Source organism: Elephantulus edwardii, unplaced genomic scaffold, assembly GCF_000299155.1.
Source record: "Elephantulus edwardii isolate Elephantulus edwardi_28Jun2011 unplaced genomic scaffold, EleEdw1.0 scaffold00283, whole genome shotgun sequence".
In the NCBI taxonomy this organism is placed as follows: Eukaryota; Metazoa; Chordata; class Mammalia; order Macroscelidea; family Macroscelididae; genus Elephantulus; species Elephantulus edwardii.
The window spans coordinates 681,534-708,945 of NW_006400033.1; the positions used below are offsets into that span (position 1 = coordinate 681,534).

Consider the following 27,412-nt stretch of genomic DNA (forward strand, 5'->3'; position numbering starts at 1 on the left):
TGAGTCGGAAACGACTCGACGGCACATAACAACAACAACTTCTGCAGAGAGCTGTGCTGTTGTCCCAAAGGCTCTGGTAGTTCGAATCCACCAACTACTTGAGGGAGAAAGATGGGCAGTCTCTTCCCGTGCAGTTTGGCTGCCTCTGAAAACCTGCTGGAGGATCAGCTGTGAGTTGGCTCTGACTTGACAGCAGTGAGTTTTTTAGTTGTTTGATAGTCTTTTATATTCTCTTCTAAAATTTATATGGTACAGAGAATTAGTTCAAATGTACTGTCTTCTCAATTTCCTTTCATATCTTACTAACATTACTGTTTTCAGTGTAGTTACTAACTTGCTTGTTTTTTGTTCCCTTTTTTAAAACTCAGTCATCTTTCTCTTTTGAAAGTGAAAGGAAGGACAGTTTTATTAGAAAAGATAAGTTGTAAGTCTCAGATACGGAGATGAGTCCTTCAAAGGTAAAGATAAAGAAGAAGCTGCACTGCAAGCCCAGAGGTACACTGTTCGATTCCACCAGATGCTCTGCTGGAGATGGAGGGGCAGTCTCCTCCTGTACCAGTCGGATCCGATTTGACAGTACACACACAAAAAAAAGAATAAATTTTTTTTTTAAAAAAAGGTAAAAAAAATAGACGTCAGCAATCTTTTTAAATAAACTTTTTATTCTGAGATAATTCTAGACTAACATGCAAGTATGAAAAGACCCCATGTTTCTCAGAATGGTAACTATTTTAAATGTTTATGCTTCTTAAATTTATTGAATACTTAAAAATATACAGTACTTAATAAATTTCCTTTATAATTACACTGAATTACTCAAAATATAAAATTGTATCTTGTGATTCCCCCCTTCATGTAAAAGCTAAAATAAAAGCAAGATAATGACTTTACTACAGATTGTAGTTATAAAGTTAATGCAATAATTAATGAAGCTACCTTACTACCTTAACTGATTTTTAGATGTTCCTTTATATTATTTCCGTTATATATATATATACACACACACACACACAAACTCGCAGAGAACTAAATTAGATCTTTTGTTAGTAGCCTAAAATGGTTATCTTTGACAATATAATAGAAAAATCTTATTTTCATTCTAATTAAATAACGCACAAGTATCCACATAAATCAGAAAGTGGAAAGCACACAGAATATTTAATATGCCACTTACACAGGCTGAGAGCTGCATGATATCAAAAGAGTTGGAGTTGAACGGAGGTGGACCTGTGTCCTCTGGAAGGAGAGTGATTAAAAGCTTTAGTGTCTGTGTTACAGTGTTGATGTGAGTCCACATAAAAGGCTTTTCCTTTTTCCAGAGGACATATACTCTGCAATGCCTTTGGAATAGACATAAAACAATCTACTGCAGGCCAGATTTTACAACTAAGTCAAGCAAAGTCTTTGCTGTGTGACTCATGGCAACCCTCTGTGGCTATTCCAAGGATGTGACTCTTTAAGGGAGTGGACTTCCCACCTTTGTCCTAACAGGGACTGCTGGGCTTGAACTGCTGAGCTTTCAGTTGGTAGACTGACACTGGATGTAATGCGCTGCACCACCAGGACTCCTTTTTACAACAAAGGGACACCTAATATTATTAACAGGATCTTTAGTTTTTCAAAACCGTTTTTAGAGCAGTGTGGTTTCCTTGTAGTGGAATCTGCACTCTGTTTTACAGGACTGGCTTCTCCTTGGGCCTCCAAAGCCAGAATGCCTTCAACAAAGGGAGGCACCTCTTACCCTTACAGTGGTTATTGACACCTTTATGCTTTATGGGTGTATTTGGGTCAGTTATGAAGAATTATTTTCCCTACCCTTAAGCTGAAATTTAAACATTAACCTCAATTAGAAGTATTGTCAGCAAAGCACCAGAATGTTAGTAGAAAGCACAGATATTTCCAGATGACATCAGGCCTTCTGGTGGCGGAGCCTACAGGGAGGCACTTGTTCACCCAGAAATGTCGCTTTTGGTGCTACCTGCTGCTCTGAGGGAGAAAATTAGGTGGTCTCCTCCCATGTGATTTACAGTCTCTGAAAACTTGCTAAAGAATCAGCCAATAGTATATCGTAGTAGTTGCATGGATTTTGAGACACCATTTATGTTCATTACCACTTTTGAATTAGTGTTTATATTTCAGTTATTTAATGTATTCATAAATATTTTTTTAAAGCAACTAAACTATTTAATAACCGTATTTCCCTCCCCTATTTATAAGATGTTTACTGAGCACAGAGTCCACAAGTGTGTGAATAAGACAGGCTGGGGAGGGCAGATTGGTGGGCAAGTAGGAAAGTACCTGAAGACCTTTCCCCTTGCCCACAGGAGCAGTTTTCAGCTATGCTGTCAGGCTTTGCTCTCCTACAGCCTTTGTGGACTCAAGCCCAGGCCTTCCCCCCAGTCCAGCCCGAGTCCCCATCCTCTCATGAAAGCAAGGGTCTAGGGTCCTCCCTGTGTTAGCCTCCTAGATACTGGGGACTGTGTTAGGAAGGACTCCAGGAAGAAGGCAAGGGTCTTGAATACTTCCTGGCACCTTTGGAACCAGTGCCTCCTTCTCAGTGACTCCCTGGGTCCTCTGTCCTTGGTCTTTCTAGCCAGGCAAGCTTCTTGCTAGCTGAATTTGTGGGTGGTGGAGCTGTAGACAGAGGTGTAGCCCTGGCTGGTGAGTGGACAGAAGCAGCGGCTTTCAGCATGCTCCTACCTAGTACCTCGCTGTGGGCACACGTAATCTCACGTGGTGGGGCACAGCACTCAGCTGGCCTTGTCCTTGAGCACATGGCACAGTAGATGGCCCAGGGCTCGTTGTTGTGTTTGCAGAAGGAACATAGGCGTTTGGGAGTCAGCAAGAATTCCAGGTTGGGTCTCTGATCCCCTAGACCTGGCATTGACTCCGGCAGGGGTTCTAGTCTGGTCTCAGACTTCTCTTCATGCAGAGCCCCCACCAGGCTTGTACAACCCACATAATCTGTCCATAGGCTGAAGGTCCCCATGGGCTGGGGGTCAGGCAGAAGGCTAAAGAGAGAGAGAAGCCCAGTAATTTAATAATTTAAAAATGCTTTTAGAAGTTTCCTCACATTGACCTAGTGCTTAAGTGTCATTGAGAATGTTAACTGTTTATTAGTTTTCATTTCCTTAAATCTTTCTAACCTTGAGAAGAATTGGAATGAGAAGAATGGGAATCCCAGAACACCTCATTGTTCATGCGAAACCTATATTTGGACCAGGAGGTCAGAACAGAGCAAGGAAACGCCACATGTTCAAAATTACAAAAGGAGTGCATCAGAGATGTGTCCTATCTCCATACTTTTCAGATTATTCGAGAGGCTGGACTTTATGAGGAGGAATGTTTACAATCAGTATTGGAGAAAGACTCATCAATGACCTGCATTATGAAGATGACACAACCTTGCAGAAACTGAGGAGGGCCTGGAGCATTTGCTGCAGAAGGTCAAGGACTATAGTGAAGCTCAACATCGAGAAGACAAAGATTCTCAACACTGGGCAAGTTGACAGTATCATGATAGATGGAGAAGAGGTTGAGATTGTTAACAATTTCAGCTTGCTTGGTTCCGCAATCAGCAGTCTTGGCACCAGCAGTCAGGAAATCAGAAGACAAATTGCATTGGGAAAATCTGTCAGAGACCTCTTCAGAGCAAGGATGTCAGCTTAAGGTGCATCATAGTCTTCGTACTTACTTGCAGTGCATCAGTGAGCTGGACAGTGACCAAGGATGACAGAAGAATTGATGCCTTTGAATTGTGCTGGAGAAGAGTATTGAACATACCATGGACTGCCAAGAGAACAAAAAAGTCTGCCCTGGAGAGGGTGAAGCCAAGTTACTGGAGGCAAGGATTTTGAGATTCTTTCTCACATATGTTGGACATGTAGCCAGGAAAGACCATTCTTTGGAGAAGGACATCATACTGGGAAGGGTGGAGGGACAATGCAAGAGGGGAAATACCTGATGAGATGTATTGACACAATAACTGGGGTAATGAGGATAGGTGTGTCAGAGACAGTGGGATTGGCTTAGGATAGGGCAAGGTTCAGTGCTATCATGCATATAGGGTGGCTGTGAGTCTGGAATAGACTCAGTGGCACACACAGCAACAATTTCCCTTTCATTCTCTCCTCTTTCCAGCCCACAGGCTTTCCCCTTAGGCAGATGCTACTCTTTTGACCTTATGTGACTGATTATTCTAAGCAGTTTTCTGCTGGGGAGCTCTGGTGGCCCTAGTAGTAGATAGTTGCACTGTCAAGTCAGAGACAGGTGATTTCGAGGCCACCAGCTGCACCACAAGAGGAAGATGGGTAGTGTCCTGCTGTGGGATTTACAGCCTCTGTAAACTCACTGGAGAGTCAGCTATGAATCCTTTGCAACTCAACAGTAATGAGGAGGACTCGGGCTCTGTGGACTGGGTGCCTTCCTAATATTCTTATAGAATTTTAAAAATTATTAATTTATTATATATTCTTTTTAATACCTATATATTTATTATTATTATTATATAATTGGTTATTTTATAGGCCTGTATATTATTTGACTGTAAGTTGAGCCCTGGGGCAGAGTTTTGTTCACTTTCAAGATGTAACCAAGCCCGTAGTTTCAGGGTTTCCTCAGTCTTTATTGGATGTGAAAGCTTGGCCATTATTTATGGTTTTCAGTTTTATTCCCTGTTTCCTTTCTCTTTTAAAAAAAATTTTTTTAAAATTTATGTGTGTGTGTGTGTACACACCATTGAATCAGTTCTGACTGGTACAGGAGGAAATTGCCCCTCCTTCTCTAGCAGAGTATCTGGTGGATTTGAAACGCATGCCTTCAGGATTACAGTCTTGCCACTAGGCTTCCAGAGCTCCCTCCCTCCCTCTTGAGGATTTTCTCCTGTGATCCCTTTAGGATGGTCAGCAGCGGCAGCCGTCCGCCATCTAGTTCTTGTGGTCTCAGGGTTGTGGAAGTTGGTGTCTTCAGAATCCATTTGTCCTTTGGACTAATTGTTTAAGGGTGTTTTTTTTTTAATTTATTGTTTTGTTTAACAGTGTCTTTATATTTCTTCCCTCTTTGTTCCAGACAGGGAAAGACCAACAGTTGAACATTAAACGATAACTTATAAGCTTTTATGGCCTTACTCTCTACACACCAAAGTAGAATGTAGAGCATTGCTTTTGTATACTGTTATGCTCATTGACCTTGATATCCTCCAAAACTGGTCCCAGGGTCTCAGAGCCAGCACTTCATTCCCTCAGAGTGTTTGATTAGGATTAAGATGTTTACAGAGCATTGCCCTGTGTTGGCCTTCTATATACATGGATTTATTACCAGCATATGCTAACATGTATGCAGAAATAGCATGTGCCACACCTGTGAGTAGTCATAGGCCTCTCCTTTTCACCTGTAGGATAGAGTGTTCCAGTAGGGGGCATAAGCTAATATTACTTAATACCAAAATAGCGTGTCCTAACTTCAGCCTTACACATTTACCAAAAGAAAAGAAACCAAAAAAGGCCATTTAGAGAGTTGTTGAACATGGTGCATGTGCTTCAGGTTGAGGGGAAGACATGAGCGGTCACTTGTCTGTGCCCTCGTGGTCCATTTTCCTTGAACACCTTACAGGATGACTGTGGTAGCAAGTTCTTTGGGAGAACATGTTCCCACCTATGTGTCAGCTCTGTGCTCAGTTAAATAGTGATTTACAGTGTGACAGGACAAACTTTTGAATCTGCCTAAGGCATCCTTAAGAGAGAATTTTCTTCGCCCAGCCCCTTGGAGCGCCCATTCCCTCCTCTCTATAAAAAGAGATGGCCACCTTCTCCTGTGCTCTCTGCTCCTCGTCGATCCAGATTGCCCTCTCTTCTTGTGCAGCCTCAGCCGCATCCCTGAGACATGATGGTGAAGGTTTGAGTAAACGGATTTGGCCGCATTGGGCGCCTGGTCACCACGGCTGTTTTTAACTCTGGCAAAGTGAATGTTGTCGCAATCAGTGATCCCTTCATTGACCTCAACTACATGGTCTATATGTTCCAGTATGATTCCACCTATGGCAAGTTCAACGGCACTGTCAAGGCTGAGAATGGGAAGCTGGTCATCAATGAGAAAGTCATCACTATCTTCCAGGAGCGAGATCCCGCCAACATCAAGTGGGGTGATGCTGGTGCTGAGTATGTTGAGGAGTCCACTGGTATCTTCACAACCTTGGAGAAGGCTGGGGCTCACTTGAAGGGTGGTGCCAAACGGGTAATCATCTCTGCTCCTTCTGCCGATGCCCCCATGTTTGTGATGGGCGTAAACCATGAAAAGTATGACAACTCTCTCAAGATTGTCAGCAATGCCTCTTGCACCACCAACTGCTTGGCTCCTCTGGCCAAGGTCATCCATGACAACTTCGGCATTGTAGAGGGACTCATGACCACAGTCCATGCCATCACCGCCACCCAGAAGACTGTGGATGGCCCCTCTGGAAAGCTGTGGCGTGATGGCCGTGGAGCTGCCCAGAACATCATCCCTGCATCTGCTGGTGCTGCCAAGGCTGTGAGCAAGGTCATCCCTGAACTGAATGGGAAACTTACCGGCATGGCTTTCCGTGTCCCCACCCCCAGTGTATCAATTGTGGACCTGACCTGCCATCTGGAGAAAGCTGCCAAATATGATGACATCAAGAAAGTAGTAAAGCAGGCATCAGAAGGCCCCCTCAAGGACATCCTTGATACACTGAAGACCAGGTGGTCCCCTGTGACTTTAATAGTGACACCCACTCTTCCACCTTTAATGCTGGGGCTGGCATTCTCATTTCCTGGTATGACGAATTTGGCTATAGCAACCGGGTGGTCGACCTCATGGGTCACATGGCCTCCAAAGAGCCCCTTGAACCACCAGCCCCAGCGATAGCACTAGAAGAGAGAGAGAGACCCACAGCTTCTGGGGAGTCCATGCCCCAACTTGATCCTCCCACACACTGAGAATCTCACATCCTTGACACAAGTTTCCATCTAATCCCCCTGTAAAAGGGGAGGGGCTTGGAGAGCCCATCTTGTCATGTACCCTCAATAAAGTACACTGTACTCAGCAAAAAAAAAAGAGAGAATTTTCTTCTTTTTGAGATATAACTCAAATAACTATAACATTTGCTTTAAAGGAGAATTTTTAAAAAAAAATATAATAATACCATTGTGTACTTTTGAGTTGGAACCAACTCCTAAGTGACTCTGAAGCGGGGTTTTCAGAGGTAGTGATTCACATGAGGAAGTGGCTTATCTTTCACAGAGCAGCTGGTGGATTTGAACTATGTTCCTCTGGATTGACAGTGGAACTCTTTACAACTAAGCCACCATTGCTTCCTTTTTAAATAGTTCATTTTTATATTACAGTTTAGGAAAGATTATTCTTTACAATAATGTGTTTGAGAAGTAAAGATACTACAGATTATAAAGCTTTTTTGTCATTTATACTCATTTTGGAACAGCTCTGCACTTGAGAAAATTTTAAATATTAGTACTTCATAAGACCAGTTTAGTTAATAATTATAGATCATGAAGAGTTATTGTTAACCTTTTTTTGGTGAATGTAATGAAAACATCATCTCTCCCTAAAAAATGCCTGCATGACCTGGAACATATCTTTTTCTTACAACATGGGGAGGGTTGTGTGGTTGACAGGTAACCTCTGAGCCCATACACAGAGTTAATGTCCCTACTTTTAGAGAAATAGGAGTTCTGGTGGCCTAGGGAATAAGGAGTTATTCTGCCAATCCCAAGGCAAGTGGTTCAAATCTACCAACTTCTCAGTGAGAGAAAGATGGATAGTCTCCTTCTTCCAAGTGATTTACAGCTTCTGAAAACCCACTGGAGAGTCATCTATGGATCAGTTCTGACTTGATGGCACACAATGACACTACTTTAATAAATAGTTTGTAAAACTTTAGAGAAATAGTATGTATAAACCTGTACGTTAGTGCTTAATGTCAGAGGTTTCTGCATCTAATCTTGTCCTTGATTTTGGCATTAATAGTATCACTTACTCATATTTATATACTAAAATCTCTTCAGATTGTAGGGGAGAAGTCAGCTCAGTGGAGGATGTGTTGTGGCATTAATGGTGGCACTTACTCATGTTTGCATAAATGCACTTTGTTTAGATTGCAGGTGAAAAGAAGTCAGCTCAGTGGCGTACAGTGGAGGGTGCGTTGAAGGAACGCAGAAAGGCAGTAGATGAAGCCGCCGATGCCCTTCTCAAAGCCAAGTAATTACTCATGGACTTTAACAAGTAATTAGGGTCTCCTGGTGGTTTTCTTCGGGTTGGGTTCTTTGTTCATGACTTGTGTGGAAAGGCCTGCCTTGCCTCTACTTGTCTTTATCGGCATAAGTAACATTGACATTTAAAAGAGCAAAACCAAAATAATTAGACTACAATAAATTTGGCAGACCATAAGAGGTCATATATATAAAGCCATTCTTCGTGGGATTACCCTTGTTACTGGGCACCCTTGAGCCGATTAGAACTCATGAGACCCTATGAGCAGCAGGTTGAACCCTGTCTTGTGCTGGCTTCACCGTCTCCATTACACTAAAGCCTATTGTTGGAGTCCATGTGTCAGTCCATCTCGTTGAGAGTCTGCATCTTTTCCACTGATGGGTCACTCTGCCCTTCGCAGCAGGACATGTCTTACCAAGGTCTGGCTCCTCCTGACAACATGCTCAAAGAATGTGAGACCAAGTCCTACCATCGATGCCTCCAGGGAGTGCTCTAGTTGCACTTCCTTCTGGACAGACTTGCTTTTTTCTTTTAGCAACCCAGGGACAGTTGTGATTCTTATTTTTTGTCCAACATTCAGATGCATAAGATGCAATTGAAAATACTCTGGGTTGCATCAAGCACTTCTTAGTCTTCAAACTGACATTCTTGTTCTTTAGCATTTTAAGAGGTCCTTGACAGTAGATTTCCCCAGTGCAGCACATCTTTTGATTTCTTGGCTCTTGCTGTCATGGATGAGTGTTGATTGTTGATAATTATTCTTTTCTCTATTATGATGTTGACTTGTTGATCCAGTGTTGAAGATTTTTATTTTTATATTGAGATGTAACCCATACTAGGGCTGTAGCCTTTGATCTTCTTCAGTAAGTTCTTCAAGTCCTTTGATCTTCTTCAGTAAGTTCTTCAAGTCCTCTTCACCTTCTGCAAGCAAGATTGTTTTATCTGCATAAAGCAGGTTGTTGATGACTTCATCCAGTCCTCATGCCACATTCTTCATACAGTCTAGTTTCTCAGTTTATTTGCTTAGCTTACAGATTGAATAGATACAGAGAAATGGTAGACCCCTTAACCTGATTTTGAATCATGCTCTATTCAGACAGTAGCTTCTTGGTCTAGGTGTAGGTTTTACATGAGCACAAATAAATGTTCTTAGATTCCCATTCTTTTCAATGTCACCTATAATTTGTTAACCACAGAGTCAAATGCCTTTGCATAGTCAGTAAACCAGTAAATCTCTTTATGAAATCCTTTGCTGTCAGCCAAGATCCATCTGACATCAGCAATGATATCCCTGGTGCCTCAGCCTCTTCTGAATCCAGCTTGAATTTCTGGAAGTTCCTGTTAATGTTTCAGCTATTTTTTTTAATAATCTTCAGCAAGATTTTACTTGCATGTGATACAAATGATACTGTTAAATAATTTCCACACTCTGTTAGATCACCTTCTTTTAGAATAAGAACAGATAGCGATCTCTTGCAGTCATTTGGCCAGGTAGCCATTTTCCAGATTTGTTGACATAGACTAGTGAGCATGTCCAGGGCAGCATGTTTGTTAAAATGTGTTAATTGATATTCCAGCAATTTCTGGGGCTTTCTGTTTTGCCACTACCTTTGATGTAGCTTGGGCTTCTTCCTTTAGTACTGTTGGTTCTCTGTGATACTATTTAAAAATGGTTCCATGTCAGTCAGTTCTTTTTGGTTCAGTGACTGTGTCTTACCTCCATCTTCTTTTTTATGTTTCTTTTACTGTTCGTTATATTTCCCATTGCTATTGCAACTCAGAACTTAAATTTATACTCCAGGTGTTTTTAGCTTGAGAAATGTCACATGTCTTCCTTTTTTTTTAAAATATGGAATACTTCACGAATTTGCATGTCATCCTTGCTCAGGGGACATGCTAATCCCTGTGTCATTCCAGTTTTAGTATATGTGCTGCCAAAGCGAGCACCCATTTTTGTTTCCTAACTCCAGCTCCTTGCACATTTCATTATAAAACTTTGCTTTATCTTCCAGAGATGCCCATTGAAATCTTCAATTCAGCTCTTTTTCATCAGTATTTACCCCTTTTTACTATTTCCTTTAGTTCCATTCAGTGTTCAGTGTCTCATCTGACATGTTATGTTGGTCTTTACTTTGACTCTTCATGGATGCTGTCCTTCCACAACTTGCCTGGTCTTTGGTCATTAATGTTCAGTACATCAAATCCCTACACTAGATACTATCCTAGGGTGGTCTGTTTGTATTGCTTTGCTGAGACTCTGGGGGAAGGGTAGTTTTAGTTTCACCAATTTTATCAGGGTTTAGACTGTGCCATAGTAGATACGCCGTAACTACCAAAGTGGGATTCTGTGTCTACTTTTTTGATACCTCAGCTTTGATTCTTTGTCTAGAATGAAGATGAAGCAAACAGATCAAGTTCAACATCAATTGGCAATGATAGGTTTTAACTACATTTCTCCTCTGGAATTGTCATTCAAAATTTTTGGGTCTTATTATTGTTTATTGTTAGAGAAAAAGAATTCTCTAACAGAGGCAGAACAACTCTTGAGAAATCTAAGACATGATGTTCTGATTTTGAGTCTTGGAGTTAGGTCTCTAGATTTTGTGCTTCATGGTGGAAAGACAACAGTCTGTTCAGTTCATGAAGTGTTAGGAGTCATAAGGGATGTCTGAAACCCTGTTACTGACTATATGAGCTCAGCCCTTCCCCTAAATTGTCGTCTTTAAGCTCTTAATTAGGAGGCTTGCAAGAACCAGCATATTGCTTGTAGGAACTGCCTTTTTTTTTTTTCACTCTCACAGTGCAGTCAGCACTGCACCAGGTCCTTTCCATGAACCAGATCTCTACTTCAGGGTACACAGCAAATGGTGCTGACCTAGGAAGTAACTTAAAGTCTTTCTGCTCTGGAACCTGTGTCTTTCCCTGTATACTTCATGCTGCCGTGCTTCCTGTCTGTCCAAGGTTGGTTGTAGTTGTTGGTGAGAAGAACTCACCTACTTTTATTAGATGTTACTGAGTCACCCCCAATTCATAGCTTCTCTGTTCAGCACAACCGTACCTGATCTGGGCCATCCTCACAATCTCCTGGGAGCATGTACTGTGTCAGTCCATCTCATCGAGGGTTACATCTTTGTCTCTCACCCTCTCTTTTCTGAGCATGCTGTCCCTTTCTAGGGACTGGCTCCTCCAGACACCGGACCCAGGGCAGGTGAGACAGTCTCTCCATCACCACTTCACAGGAGCACTCTGAGTGCACTTGTTCCAAGACAGATTTGCTTGTTCTTCTAGCACGTCCTGGTTTAGTCCCTATTCTTCACCACCCCCACAATTCAAAGACATCAGTTGCTCTTTGGTCTTTTTTTTCCCCAAATTGAATTCTTTTTGTAGGCTTTTAAAAAACATTCTGCATTGTGTATCCTAAACCTAAACTTCAAAACTTGGTTAATGTAGGCAAGAAATTGCACTAAATCTTTGTTTTATTAATTTTTCAGAGAAGAGTTAGAGAAGATGAAAAGTGTAATTGAAAATGCAAAAAAGAAGGAGGTCGCTGGGGCCAAACCTCACATAACTGCTGCAGAGGGCAAACTCCACAACATGATTGTTGATCTGGATAATGTGGTACAGAAGGTGTGTGTCTCTACATCTCCTAATGTTTTATATTTTGGAAAGAAATCCGTTAGGCAAAGACTTCTAAGAATTTGGGAAAATACAGTCCTTACCATCTTTTTACATTTGTACTGTTTTGTGAAATTTTTTTTTATATTATTGGTAATTTCTGTAATAATAGAAATAAGTCAGATTCTGCCATGTTGTTACCACTTAGGATATTTTCCTTTTGTAACCAAGTGAAAGGAAGTTGTTCTTTCTTGTCCTATTTGGTCCCGGGGATGGCCCTGCAACCACAGAGACAGGGATCCCCTGATGGAGGAACCGATATTCCCAAGGAAGCCTCAGTTCCATCTCCCCACAAGCAATGGCAGAATTGTTCTTTCTTGTGTGGTATGTGAGCATTTCTCACAAGCTTTAGGTCTCTTAGAGAATGCAGCATCAGTGCATTCACAAACGAGGAAATAAATATTACTCTTCTTTCTTAGAATGTACAGAGTATATATCGTTTACTTCTCTTAACTGCCTGTGCTTTGTGTTTGTTAGGTCCAGGCTGCTCAGTCTGAGGCTAAGGTGGTATCTCAGTATCATGAACTTGTGGTCCAGGCCCGGGATGATTTTAAACGAGAACTTGACAGTATTACACCGGAAGTACTGCCTGGGTGGAAAGGGATGAGTAAGTACAGCTGAAGTGTTGAACCTTCACTTTATCAGTCTTTCACATGATGAGATTAGTAACTGATGAGTAACTAAGCACCTGAAGTAAACTTTCCAATGAATTCATCCCATCCACACCCTTCTCAGTGCAGTTTTCAACCTGACATTCAAAAAATGTATGGTGTCCTTTGCAGTGCGGTCTCCGAATCTTTAGGGAGTAAGTAAAATCATTTACACTTTTATTAACTTTAAAATAGATACACAACACAGGATACCAAATTTGAAAAGTCTCACAAATAAGCTGGTGAAAAATCATCTTTATTACACCTCTGCTCACAAGCGATTTTCCTTAAACCAGCGGGTCAGTGATCTCCCTGGAAACGTGGTTTGTTCCCAGATTACCTCAGCCCTCAGTGGTCGTCCTCACTTCTGAGAGTGTTTGAGACCTGTGCCAGAGCTTTGTGCTGGATTGTGTTCTCAGCTCTTACTCTCTGAGTTGGAACTGTCCTGTTGCTTGTCATCTGAGGTCCTGTCTCTGTGTTCTTCTGTAGCAGAATACAGTGTCAAGTACATGATACCAACAGCTAATGCTACAGAGCGTTATTTTGTGCCTGGCACTGATCTGTGCATCTCATATATATTTATTGATCTAAAGATTATAATATCCCTGAGATTGGTTTGTTATTATCCCCATTTTATAGATGAGAAAACTGAGATACAGAGCAGTTAAATGTTTGCCTAAGGTTGTACAATTTTAAGATAGAGTCAGAATCCTATTCTTGCCTATAAGACCTCACATTGGTTGATCTAGTTGTATCAGCAGCATTAGACAAGCTTATAGTCTTTAGAGAAGAGTGATGTGGTTGTAAGAAGGCTGGCTTTTGACAATAACTGCAGGCACAGAAGCCGATTGAAGCCCCTCATGGTGCTTCTCCCAGTTGGATTATAGATTTATCAGGAAAGAGGTGGTTTGTCCTGAGCACTTCTTTTTGTCCTTGCAGTTTTGAGACCTTGAAATAAACTGATAAGAGATGAGGATGAAAGTTGTTTTTCTCTATTGAAAAACTGAAATGGATTGCTTTGAGGAAAATGGGGATGTTCTTATTGCTAAAACTACTTTTAAACATCATTTATTCTCATTTTCTAAAAATGTTAGAATTTGGGAGCTCTGGTGGCCTAGTGGCAAGAAGCTACACTGCAATCCCAGAGGTGCACAGTTTGAATCCGCCAGATGCTCTGCTGGAGGAGGGACAATCTCCTTCTGTACTAGTCAGTACTAGTCATATCTGATTTGACAGTACACCTTTTTTTTTAAAGTTAGAATTTATATTAAGAAATCTGTAAATTTTAGGAAATGGACTTTGCTATTTTGATTTTCATTATTAAAATAGTGCTTTTTCTGCTATTGGTGTCTGGTTCTTCATTAATTTTCTTTGATGTTTTTATTTCATCTTTATTAAAACTTTTCTGCTTTCTCTTTACAGGCATTTCTGACCTCGGTGAGTAATTACATACATTGTACCTTTTAAGGCTCTGTGTTTTGCTGATGATTCTTATGCTAATTTACCTAAATAATATAAACTAGAATCTTTTTGTCATCTTTGTGTTTCTAGAAGCTAGAAACCTGTAGATGTGTGTTATGTGTGTGTATGTTTTAGGGTTCTCTTTACCATTTATTTTGGAATTTTTCAAATGTTGGGGGTAGGGAATAAATGTGTAACTCTTACAGACCTTTTGCTCAACTTCAGGAGTTGTCAGAATGTGACTAGTTGTTTTATGTCATCTCTCTGCTTCTAGTGCTTGCTCTCCCAGCTTACACTGAAGTGCAGCATATCTTTTTCACTTGTGAATAAAACCTCACTATAACATATCACAGCTGAGACCTACTGACAGTTATTCTGAAGGGTCCTCACACATCTTAGCAGCGTTCAATCATCCATAAAATGGACTTTTACAGTTTGTTCAAATCAGTATCCACAGTCCTGCACATTGAATTTGGTCAGTAAATTTTTTATCCCCCCTCCATCTTTTTTCTCTAACTATAGATTGGGGCTTTGAGTCATTTGTCTAATGGAATTCTCTACATTCTGTATTTTGCTCATAGAGCCATAATTCTTGAAATTGAAGCATAAAATTTAATATCATATATGTGTTTAAGTCTAACACCATAAACTTCAGATTTGAGGACTTAGCTCCAAAAGTAATTCTGATAGATTTAGGTTATTAATTATTCTAAGAAACGGAACATAAGGCCGTATTAGGGATAATCTGAGAAACTTTCCAATTGAGTTAGTGTTTTACTGGAAGAGAGCCTTTAATTAGATGAGCCTGTTGAATGAATAATTATAGTAATATGTGAAAGCAAATCTAGACATATTTCTTAGGTAAGCTCTGTCGTTGGGGACAAAATACTACTTTGAAGGTTTTGTGGAGGAACTGGTTAAATCCAAATGATTTTGCTTGAGATTGAAAACTCGATTGTTGAACATTGGTAGTGAGTTTTCTGATTGAACAGTATAATCTCAGTCTCTTTTCCTATGTGAGCTGTTCTTGACCTTTCTTTATAGCTTTTCAAATAAAATTACAAATGGGTAACGCCATTTACCTTGATTCCTGCTTTTGCGTGTGGTGTTCTGTTCAGCTGACAGGCTGTCCACTGATGACCTGAACTCCCTGATTGCTCATGCACATCGTCGCATCGACCAGCTGAACAGAGAACTTGCCGAACAGAAAGCCGCTGAGAAGCAGCACATTGCCTCAGCCTTGGAGAAACACAAGCTGGAAGAAAAGCGGGCCTTTGACTCAGCGGTGGCCAAAGCATTGGAACATCACAGAAGTGAAATCGTGGCTGAGCAGGACAGAAAGGTAGCCGAGACGGGAGTCATGGCTAACATTTAAAGTGACCCCTACTTGGTTGTCTGCTTTTACAGGGAACACTGGAGTGGCTGGCTTTAAAAGGCAGGGTGTAAATAATGCTGAACCACATACAGAGTGGAGTTGTGGCCTTTGTTCTCCTACTCAGAACTTTTAGGGAATAAGGATTGAACTAGCCAGGTTGTTTTTTGTTGAGTCAGTGCAGAGGTACAAGTAAGAATAAGCTTCTGGTTTCCAGGCTTCTCTGGACCTTGCATATCTCCCATGGACCCTGCCCCCTAAAACACTTCTGAAAGCAATTCTTTTGGATTCAGAGTAGTCCTCCTGTCCTGGCGCCGTAAGCAGTGGATGCTTGAGGATGGATGAGATGGCTCCACTCACACTCTGATCTGGATACTTGGTGTCATAAATAGTGTTGGTGGGCACTGTGTCCTCTCAGCAGCTCAGCTAACAAATTCAGCCTCCCTGGAGCTTTGTCTCCTCTTGGCTGCCAGAATACTCCCTCATTCTGGCCTCCTCCCACCTTGCTGGCCGCTCGTTGGCCACCGCCTCTGCCTATCCTCTCCAGTGTTGGTGTGTCCTGGCATTGGTTTGAAACCTTTTCCCAACCAGATTGCCTCCCGGTGATTTTATCTATTCCTGTGGCTTTGAAGATGAAATACTGCTTACAGCGTTCATAGCCCTAGCTCCAACCTGTCTTAACTTCAGATTCCTATCTAGCATCCTGGGTGGTATCTGCAACCGGATTTTTAGAGTCATTTTAAATTTGCTATGTATAAACAGAGTTCTTGTTTCTTTTCATCTGCCTCCCTGCCCTCATCTGGCTTCTCTCTATAACCAGCTTGTTCTTCCATCACTCAAGTCCACTCCAACATCCGCTGCTGAGGGGCACCCATAGTCAGTTCCTGATCTGTGTACGTGTCCCCATTCCCACCACCTGTGCTGAAGCTGTTGCTCTGGAGGTTTCCCTGCTTTTACATTCATCTTTCTACAACTCTGACCAGCTTTTCACCTCTCAGCAGGCTTCCCTGTTTCCATGCTCATCTTTCTCTGTCCTTACACAGCCCTTCAGCCACTCAAACGCAACTCCCAGATGCCAAGTCGGAACTGACTCATAGCTGACACTCCAGTGGATTGGGGAGGAGACTGCCCATCCTTCTTCTGAGCTGGTGGTTCAGAACCACATGGCATTGGGTTGGAAGCACAACTGCCTATCTACAGGCCAACCAGAACAGAGTCAGTCAGTCCTTATAAAATGTAATTTTGTCCAGACACTAGGCTGAGTAAAATCCTCCACTGATTACCCATGGCCCTTAATACACAATCCAGATTTGTAGCCAATATACAGACTTGTATCCAGTACAGGAGTGGCCTGGCTCTCCTTTCATGATCTAGACTCACTGGTGTTTCCTGTGCTCCGACCTCATGTCTTGCTGGCTTTTACTCCTGTGTTTATTTGGGGATAAGTTTTGGCTGCTTGCATACGTGGCTTCTCTAAACTTGGTTCTCACCAGGGATGTCAGCATTTTCATAAGGCCTTTCTTTGTCCCCTTGCTCTAAATTACAGCTCCTCTTTAGATTGTCATTGTCACAGGTGTTTTCTAAAAAACAAAGTGTCCTCATTGGGACTGCTTTTTTGTTCCTTTGTCCACTGTCTGCTCCCCACAGTGAAATAGGACTGACTGAGGATATCATCTGTGCCTTGAACACCTTGTATCTAGTCAAATAGCAGGAGGTCTCGTGGTCTAGTGGTAAGGTATTGCACTGCCATCCAAAAGGCATATAGTTCAAATCTACCATTGATCCAAGGGAAAAAGATGGGCAGTTCCTCCCCTGTGATTTACAGCCTCTGAAAACCTGCTGGAGAGCTAGCTGTGCGTGAGTTCCAACTCGATGGCTCTACCACCAGCACCTGGTGCAGGATAGTCAGTTCACAAACACATCCACATTGACTGAACGGATACCCTCGCTCACTCATTTCTGAAATAATTTAAATGCTGGTTTTAGGATAATTAGCATTAAATACTTTCTAATACACAAGACACGATAGTTTAAATAAGCAAGGCATGATGGCCTTTTCCATGTTTTTGGTTTCAGAGCAGTTTATTCTTTGAAGGAAATGATGTTCCATTAAAATGCCAGATACTTAACAGTTTTTCAGAGTAGACATTATTATTCTCATATGAGAAAACAGATTTGAGAAGGTAAATAATAAATCTGCCTGTGTCACCAGGTGGTCATGATGAAGCTTGGTTTGAACTGAGTTCTTTTTTTTCTTTTAATTTTTATTTTATTATTTTGTGTGTGTGCTGTCAAATCAGATCTGACTGATACAGGAGGAGATTTTTCCTCCTTCTCCAGCAGAGCATCTGGTGGATTTGAACCATGTACCTCTGAGATTGCAGTGCAGCTTCTTGCCACTAGGCCACCAGAGCTCGCCTGAACTGAGTTCTTGTAGTTATTTTCCTCATTAGCTGGAATTTGCTACTTCTCTGGGAAATTACCATGTTCGCTTTAAGTGAGCAGCAGCCTGGTGGTGCAGGCAGAGACCCCTGAGTGAAATCTGGTGTGGACACAGCTGTGTGACCGTGCTTCATCACATTTCAGCCTCAGCTTTCTGATTTATGTAAGAAAGGAGGATAGAGTAGGTCTATGTGTCTTCCACTTGGAAGCTGTTGAAAGCATCCCTCTCATAGCTTCGTCTTGTCCTTGGAGTTTGTTTGGGGAAGTGAAAGCCGTTCTGCCATGCTTGGTTTCACAGGTGGAGGAAGTCCGAGATGCCATGGAAATTGAAATGCGGACCCAGCTCCGCCGACAGGCCGCTGCCCACACCGACCACTTAAGAGATGTCCTCCGGGTGCAGGAACAGGAGCTGAAGTACGAATTTGAGAGGGTGAGAGCCTGCTGCAAAGCCTCGATGCCCCTTTCCTTACTAATGCACTCTCTTTTTCCTTCTGATGAGCTCTGTGGTCAGCATCTCAGGATATGGGAGACGTGGAAGACTTCTCCTGTTACATAGCCTTGGTGGAGGGGGCTTCGGTAGAGATGTGCATGTGTGTAGCTGGTCATATATGTTGTGACCCAGGTCAGCTGGGGCCCTCAGAACTTCAGTGGATTCTCAGTAACAGGGTTCCAGGAATGTAGACAACAGCATGGGTCACTGACACACCATCCCACTGGGCTCCAGCAAATCCTGTTGTTCATGTGGTGGTGCTCGGAGTTCCCAGAGGAGGAGCCTCTCCGGAGAAGCCCCATTTGGAAATGAGAGCAGTCTGTCAGGATCCCTTTAGTTACAATTCATTTCTACCCGGATTTTTCAAGTAAGGGACTCCTCCAGAAAATGGAAATTGGTCTTGATGGAAGAAGTGTGTTATCTGAATTTCTTTCATAGAAAACCAGAGTATAATGCAGTGGGTTACAGTTCATTATTCTCATTGTGAGTTGAGTGAGAGGTTACAGAGCAGATTCCTTTTCGCTCATCCACTTATACACATTTCCCATTTACTTTGTGAAGTTGTTGCTTTCTCTTTTCTCCTTGATCTCATACCTCTAATGTTAGGTTCAGTCAATAACTGTGGAGATTTGTATGTGAGACACAAGTCAGTAAGTTTTGGGGAATTTCATGGTAATGACTTTACTGTTTCAAAGGCACTTTTTGCTGGTGGAGGTTTTGCAGTTGGTAGAGAACAAGCTTCCAGATCAATGCCGGGTCCAGCCTAACATCACTCTTTTGTATGAACTCTTTGTGTTTATTTCAGGATATGTCTGAGAAACTCAATGAGCAAGAGTTAGAGTTTCGTCGGCTTAGTCAAGAGCAAGTTGACAACTTCACTCTGGATATAAACACGGCCTACGCCAGGCTGAGAGGGATCGAGCAGGCTGTACAGAGTGAGCAGCTGGCTCTTACCCATCGTCCTCCGCGTGACTCTTAAGGGACCGCTTGTGAGGGGTGGTGTCAGGGTCTGAAGAGCTGACATCTCTGTACTCTTAGGCATTGTTTGAAATACTGGACCCAGCTGGGATACATTTGGATCAGGGAGTAACAGGACAGTTTTTAAAAGGTCCAAAGTTAAAGCTAAATAACTCAGTTTTACTTATGAACAACAAAATTAATTGTTGTTCATGAGACCGTTGACCCAGCACAGTTTGGCCGCTTATGTGCCTCGTGCCACTGGGTGAAGGGGACACTCACTTAGTGTACCCTCAGGGTTCCACTCCCCAGGCTCCTGGGTCTGCAGATCCGTGGAGAAACGTCTAGAATTATGGTTTGCTGAATCTCCTCACCTGTGTCCAGGCCTCATGTGCCAGGATGGAAAGAAAAAGCCTTGAGATAGATACTGTCATTTGATTAGTTTCTTTGAGATGGTATAGAGTTTCTTTTCTCAGAAAACTAGAAAAATAAGGTCAGTATTCCTGGGATTTCAGGGTCCCACAGTCTTCCATTCCTTTGCAGGGAGTTTGTTGACCTTCATGTAAGTCGTAGCTTAATTTAACAAGGTGTTTCTTTCTCATCTACTAAATGTAGAAAAATACATGACTTAGAGTTCAGTACATACCACACATATGTGGGTGAATAGCACAGGCTATGTGTCCTTTGTTGGGATGAGGACTAGGCTCCCTTGACTGACTATACCTGGTGCCCACATCAATCAGCTTGTCCTTGCCTTAGTGAGAGTAAGCCCTCAGTACCCATGGCCTCTTCCCTCGCTACCCTGTACAAAGAGGCCAGTTCTGAAAGAACACACTAGAGAGAAATGGGGTGGGGTTGTAAGATTGTCCCCTCTCCTCTTCCACCTGTGTGGCGTTAGCTTGCCCATTATGCATAGGAACTCTAGGTGCATCATTGTCAGGCGAAGAGAGAAATGTGTTTCTTTGCTATTCTAGTTGGTTTTTTTCTTTGTAGGTCATGCTGTTGCTGAGGAGGAGGCAAGGAAAGCCCACCAGCTCTGGCTGTCAGTGGAGGCACTCAAGTACAGCATGAAGACGGCATCTGCTGAGCTGCCCACTGTGCCCCTGGGCAGTGCGGTCGAGGCCATCAGGGTCAACTGTTCCGATAATGAGTTTGCTCAGGCTTTAACCGCAGCTATCCCTCCTGAGTCCCTAACCCGCGGGGTATACAGCGAACAGACCCTTCGAGCCCGCTTCTATGCTGTCCAGAAGTTGGCCCGCAGGGTGGCAATGATCGACGAGACCAGAAATAGCTTGTACCAGTATTTGCTCTCCTACCTGCAGTCCCTGCTTCTGTTCCCACCTAAGCAGCTGAAGCCACCGCCAGAGCTGAGCCCTGAGGATTTCAACACATTTAAGTTACTGTCTTACGCTTCCTATTGCATTGAGCATGGAGATCTGGAGTTGGCAGCCAGGTTTGTCAACCAGCTGAAAGGGGAGTCCAGACGAGTGGCACAGGACTGGCTCCACGAAGCCCGGATGACCCTAGAAACTAAGCAGATAGTGGACATCCTGACAGCGTACGCCAGCGCTGTAGGACTAGGAACCACCCGTGTGCAACATGAGTAAGGCCTAGCGCTAGTTGTGGTCCAGTGATACTTCTATCAGAGGAAGCAGCAGTGCGTTTGCAGCCAGGGTCCCACCATCACTAGAAGTGTGCGGGTTACAGATACTGTTCCAAATGTTAACACCTGTTGCAGTGATACAGTTCTACTTGCTATCATGTCAGCCAACTCCACGAATACTTTCTTTGCAACTTGTGTAACATTTTCTGTTATTCAGGTTTTACTGATGTGGGCTTGAGAGCCAATCAAAATAATGTTTGTGATCCCCACCACTATTGATTTTTGCCCTTGGAGCAAACTGAATAAAGCAACAAGATGAAAACCAAGTACCTTATCCCTTTTCAGAAAGCATCATATCTAGTTTGTTGTGCATGCAGAAAATTTCCTCAGAACGCAACCCCAGTACAAGGTCCTGGCCCGTGAAATTCATGGGTGAGAAACACATCACTAGGAATACACAGCCTGGTTCTCGACTTCAAAGGGCTGATGAACTCATTCCTATTAGCCAAACCCTGTGCAGCCTAGTGGGGTTCTGCTTGACGTGGTGGGCTGCTAACAGAGAAGTCAGCAGTTCAATCCTGTCAACTGTTCTGAGGGAGGAAGATGGGCAGTCTCACTGCAGAACTGGTTTGGGGGACTCAGACTCCAGTCCAGATGTGGGGTTTGATTTGATCTTAGTGTTGCTTGAGGAGCTGGAGTACAGACCAAACAAACTCCTGTCTGTTTACAGTTGGAGACGGCTTTCTAGTGACTGAGACTCTTCTAGTAGTTAAGTGTCCAGAGATCGCTGTTGTTAGGTGCCATCAAGTCTAGTACAGCTCAGCGATCCTATGGACAAAAGACCTGAACCTAGTCCTGTCCTGCGCCAGCCTCACACTTCCTGACACGTTATCCATAGGAAAAAAGGCGTTTTACCCTGGGACAGCACACACATGTACATACATGAAACTGTCTGCAGCCAGTGCTTGCCTTTCCTACTGATGATGCTGTTTCTATTTTCATCTTTACAATAAATATGTCTTCTACTAACGAGAATTAAACAGTCCACAAATGTGTTACAGCTTACAGGTGTTTTATAAAATTTGAGCTAAGGTATACAAATCATACTGACACAACAGTGGTAAGATGCTGCACAACAATCCCATTGTAAGTGGTTTGAATCCACCAGCTGCTTCATGGGAAAAGGAAGGGCAGTGTCCTCTTGTGCGATTTACTGCCTCTGAAAATCCACTGGAGGGTCAGTTACGGGTTGGCTCCGACTTGACAGCACATAATATCCTTGATAAGCTTAATTTCTCATCAGCTGCTTAATGTGGATTGCATTTTTCGTTACTCCACAATTTTTCCACCTCTTTCTTCCTTCCCATGCCTGTTAACCCTCCAAAATAGACTCTAAACTTCTTACATTTTATAATTAGAACCTCTTACACCATGATGGTCCTGTTTTTCCATTGATAAATTCTATCAAATAAATATCCTGCATAGACTTTCAGAACAGATAAAAAGAAGAAACACTTGTAACTTCTTTTGGGAAATGAATGGCTGCTCTCTGTACTGTTGCTGGGTACAGTTTGCTCTGTGATCCCGTGCACAATGGGGCACACTCTTGTGCAGCCCTGCATCATCCCCAAGGGGTAGGCCAGACCACTGGGATCCATGGGTTTTCTGCATCATTTTCAGAAGCAGATCTCTAGTTCGGCCTTCTGGTGCTGACAGTTGTGCTGAGGTCTGTTGAGCGTCACAGCAGCATGCAGGTTTGATAAAGTGGCAGAGGTGTGTATGTGGTTCATGGGCCACACATCAATGCAGGGTCCCTCACTTGCTGAAAACAAAACCTGAGACATTCACTAATGACATTCAAAGACTGGCCTTCCCTACTTAACCATACTTAATAAAACAAAAACCCTCACAACCAGACTGGTAAGTATCACCAAGATAAAATGAGAGAAGGTTGACGTCAAGGTTGCCATTCCACCCAGATCCATAACAGATGTCCATTTTGTCAAGCCCAGCACCATGCCAAAGACATCTGCTTCAAAGGGCAAGTATGTGAAAGCTGGACAATGAATGAGGAGACCCATCGTGGCCACAAAAACACGTGGAGCCACCAGTAAAACAGTCTGTCTCTTAAAAAATTAATCCCATGCTTCTCAGAAGTGAGGTTTGCCACCTTGTTTCTGGTTGTGTGTTTAGCACATTATGTGCTTTTGAATCGACCATGACTCATAGCAACCCTATGCACAAAACCTGAATCCTGCCCTGTCCTGAGCCAGTCTCACTGTCTCACACACCTGCCTTCATTTCCCCAATTACTGTATCAATCCATCACATTCAGGGTCTTCCTCTCCTGTTCCTCCCCCCTTCCAAGCGTGATGTCCTTTTCCAAGGACTGGTCTCTCCTGGCCACATGCCCAAAGTATGTGAGACGGAGTCTCAAAATCCCTTGCCTTCAGGGAGCAGCTTGGCTTCACGCTCTCCACGTTAGACCTGTTTGTTCGCTTGGCAGTCCATGGTATATTCAAGACTCTTCTTTAGCACCACAACTCAAAGCCATCAATTCTGTAATCTTTGGTCAGTATCCAGTTTTCTGATGCATAAAAAGTACTTGGAAAAACCATCGCCTGGATCAGGTGCACCTTAATCTCTATACAAACATCTTTGCTCTTCAACACTCTGGAGTGATCTCTGAGAGCAGATTTTCCTAGTGCAATTCATTTTTTTATTTCCTGGCTGTTGGTTCCAAGAGTGCTATTTGTGGGAACAAGCAAGCTGAAATTGTTAACAATCAAAATGAAGTGTTTAACCTAAATTAAAAAAAAAAGAAAAAAGAGTAGGATGGAAAAAAAAAATGAAGTGTTTAGCATACTTGTGCATTTGTATTCTGGTCAGTTCCTCGTTGATGCCATCGAATATGTGGATTTTGACAGATTGCCTGTCAACTCTTGTGCACAGAGCTCCCTTTAAGATTTGTGGTCTAGTTTTCACAAATTTCCTTGTTGTTAATGTGCTACCAAGTCACCTGCAGCTCAGAGTGACCCGATGTGAAACAGCTCTGAACCCTGCTCTACCCTGAGCCAACCTTATTGTCTCTTACACACTTACCCTTTGCCCCAGTCACTGAGTCAGACGGTCTTCTTCTCTAGCGTTGTCCCTCCACCCTTCCAAGCATGACATCCCTCTCCAAGGCCTGGTCCCTCCTTGCAACATGCCCAAAGTATGTCACACAAAGCCTCAGAATCCTTGCCTCCAAGGAGCAGCCTGCTCTCTCACCCTCTTAGGATGAACCTGTTTGTTTTCCTAGCAGTCCACAGTATATTTAGCTCTTCTCCACCACAACTCAAAGGCATCAATTCTCTTTGTCATCTCTAGTCATTGTCCAGCTTTCTGACACATAGCACATAATTGTAAAGACCATGGCCTGGATCAGGTACACCGTAGTCTCCAGACTGACATTGTTGCACTTCATCACTCTGGAGAGGTCCCTGAGAGCTGACTTTCCCGATGCAATTTGTCTTCTGATTTCCTGGCTGCTGGTGCCAAGAGTGTTGATTGTGGAGCCAAGTAAACTGCTGGTAGACTGAAAAGCAAACCATGCTACTGTGTCCTGCAGGGCCACTCTGAGGCACAATTGATGCCCAAAGTGTGGTTTTTGTGTGTTCAGAGTGACTGATGAGGCATTTTTATCTCAGCACACACACATATCATGAAAAAGTAGAGGCTTTTCATTTACTTTCTGTAGTTGTTCAACTGAGTTTGGATTTGGTTTCGTGTTTCCACAAACCACTTTGAGCTTGCTCTTTATTTTAGACCCTGGGTCCTTCTATGATCTGGGCTGGCAGTGTGTTCTCAGCAGGCCCTGATCCCAGAGACTCTCAGGGTCTGACTACATGCTGCTTCTTTGCACTCAGGATCTCAGGTCGCCCAGGGTCTCACAGGATGCTGATACTTCACACTCAGGATCTCAGGTGGCCCAGGGTCTGACAGGATGCTGCCTCAGTGAGCTCAGGTGGGGTACTCTTGGCAGGTGGGGCTCGTTTTCCCCCAAAGATGAGAAACTTTTCTAAATTCAGCCTCTCATCCTTTGGAATAGCAGGACATTGCAGAATAAATTGATTTGCAAAGCTGATGAATTTATGTGTAATATTAAAAGTACTTATTACAATGACGTATTTCTTACAGAACCTGGGAGTGACTCCTCCAGAAGTGACTATCTAAACATGCGGGATACAAACAGTACTGAGTAGTTGGTCTAGATAAAAACATGCAAATAGTGATTATCACTTGTTTTCGTTTCTCAAGTAAACGTATTGCATAAAAGACAGCACTGCTGTAAGGGGAGGCTCCATGTCCAGGCCCGGATTTCCCCATCCCAATCTCCTGGGATGCCTGCAGCTGACAAGGAGGCTGGGAGCTACTTGGGTGAGAATTTAGAAATCTCCACTTTGCTCGAGGAGGAGGAACTCAAGGGTGTAGAAGTAGATACTGCTCACTGTGGGCAGTTAGGGCCAGTCAGCTTCACTCAGAGTAGTGAGTCCAACTCTCAGCAACTCTGCAGGACAGCGCCCACCTCTGCGTCCACGCCAGGATACTGTCCTTCAAAGTCCAAGTTATATAATTGCCACCACATAAGATTAAACAGTGACCTATGCTGATTGCTATAGTTTCTCAATCTTTTTCACCTCCTGTGTACATTTCTTTAAATTGATTTTAATAGAAGTTTACAGAAAAGCAGGGGTTTTGTTCATTCATTGTTAAAAATTTTCTTCCTTCCCCCTGCCCCAGTCCACTTTGCATCTTTTTGTACCAGATTGCTGTCATACATATACCTAGTCATATATTCCTTTCAGACACTTCTTCCCCTCATCTGTTTTAATGCAGTGTTCAACTATCAATCTACTCTTTTCCTATTCTGCACTTCTTCCTCATTTTAGTCTTATTTTATGACAGTGGTGTTGGCAGCATTTGTCCTTTTGTGACTGAGATATTTCACTCAGCGTATCTTCCAGGCTCACCTATGTTGTATGTTTTATGAGTTTTTTTGTTTGTTTGTTTGAATGCTGTGTGAATGTACCATAGTTGTTCTACCCATTCATTTGTTGATGCACAATTGGGTTGTTTCCTTCTCTTTGCTACTGTCAATAAACAGCAATATGTATGGGAGTGCATATATCTGTTTGAGTTGTGGCTCTGATTTCTTTAGGGTATATTCCTAGTAGTGGAATTTCTGGGTCAAATGGTGTTTCTATTTTCTACTCTTTGAGAAAGCCCCATACTGCCTTCCATAGTAGTTGTATTATTTTACACTCCCATCAGCAGTAAGGGTTACAATCTGTCCAGACCCCCCAACCCCAGTTCACTTTTCTCTTTAAAAATAATGTCACATTATTGTACAACTTCCTCCCCCACCAACCCACTTTGTTACACACCTCTTATTCTGGACTGTTGTCATTAAAATAATACTTAATAATATATTTTAGATAGTTCTTTCCTTCATCTGTATCAATGCAATGCTCATTATTTATCCACTCTTTTCTTAGTTTCTGCCCAATTCCCATGTCAGTCTTGTTTTAGAACAGTGGCATTATGCAGCATTTGTCCTTTTGTGTCTGAGATATTTCACACAGCATAATGTCCTCCAGGTCACCCATTTCATTAGTTACTTGTTTTTCAGTGCTGTATAGTATTCCATTGTGTGATTATATCACTTTCTCTATCCATTCAATTATTGATGGGTACTTGGATTGCTTCCATGTTTTTGCTATTGTCAACAATGCAGCAATAAACATGGGTGTGCATATATCTGCTTGGGTGGCAATTCTGGTTTCTTTAGGGTTTATTTCTAGTAGTGCAATTGCTGGTTCAAATGGTATTTCTATTTCCAGCTTTCTGAGAAAGCATCATACTACCTTCCAGAGTGGTTGCACCATTTAACCCTCCCACCAACAGTAAGGGTTCCAACTGCTCCACAACCTTGCAAGCATTATTGTTTGCTGTTCTGTTGAACTTTGCTGTTCTTACTGAGGTGAGATGATATCTCATAGTTGTTTTGATTTGCATCTTTCTTAGAGCTAGGGATTTTGAACATTTCTTCATGTGTTTGTTCATCCTCTGAATGTCTTTTTTGGTGAAATGTCTGTTCATATCCTGTGCCCATTTTTGTGATTGGGTTATCTTGTTGAGGTGTTGGAGTATTCTATAAATTCTAGCTATAAGTCTCTTACTTGATCGTGCTAATGCGAAACCTATACTTGGACCAGGAGGCTGTTATCAGAACAGAGCAAGGAAACACTGCATGGTTCAAAATTGGAAAGGGTGTGCTCGCTTTGGCAGCACATATACAAAATTGGGAAGGGTGTACACCAGGGATGTGTCCTTTTCAATCTATGTGCAGAACAGATCATCTGGGACCCTGGGCTCTCTGAGGAGGAGTGTGGCATCAGGTTTGGAGGAAAATTCATCAATAATCTGTATTGTGCAGATGACACAACGCTGCTTTCCGAAACTGAGGAGGACCCAAA

The 27,412-nt window shown here is 42.7% G+C and overlaps 1 protein-coding gene across 1 annotated transcript in view; it reads left to right on the forward strand.

Moving 5' to 3' along the window:
- Window positions 1–20,898, forward strand: part of IMMT (inner membrane protein, mitochondrial) — a 38,453-nt gene extending 17,555 nt beyond the window's left edge. The window contains exons 9-16 of the mRNA XM_006900385.1: window positions 8,129–8,232; window positions 11,736–11,871; window positions 12,397–12,526; window positions 13,992–14,006; window positions 15,149–15,372; window positions 18,143–18,274; window positions 19,140–19,269; window positions 20,285–20,898. Of these exons, the coding sequence (XP_006900447.1) occupies window positions 8,129–8,232; window positions 11,736–11,871; window positions 12,397–12,526; window positions 13,992–14,006; window positions 15,149–15,372; window positions 18,143–18,274; window positions 19,140–19,269; window positions 20,285–20,898 (1,485 nt within the window). The remainder of the gene's footprint in view (window positions 1–8,128; window positions 8,233–11,735; window positions 11,872–12,396; window positions 12,527–13,991; window positions 14,007–15,148; window positions 15,373–18,142; window positions 18,275–19,139; window positions 19,270–20,284) is intronic.
- The last annotated feature ends 6,514 nt before the right edge of the window (window positions 20,899–27,412 follow it).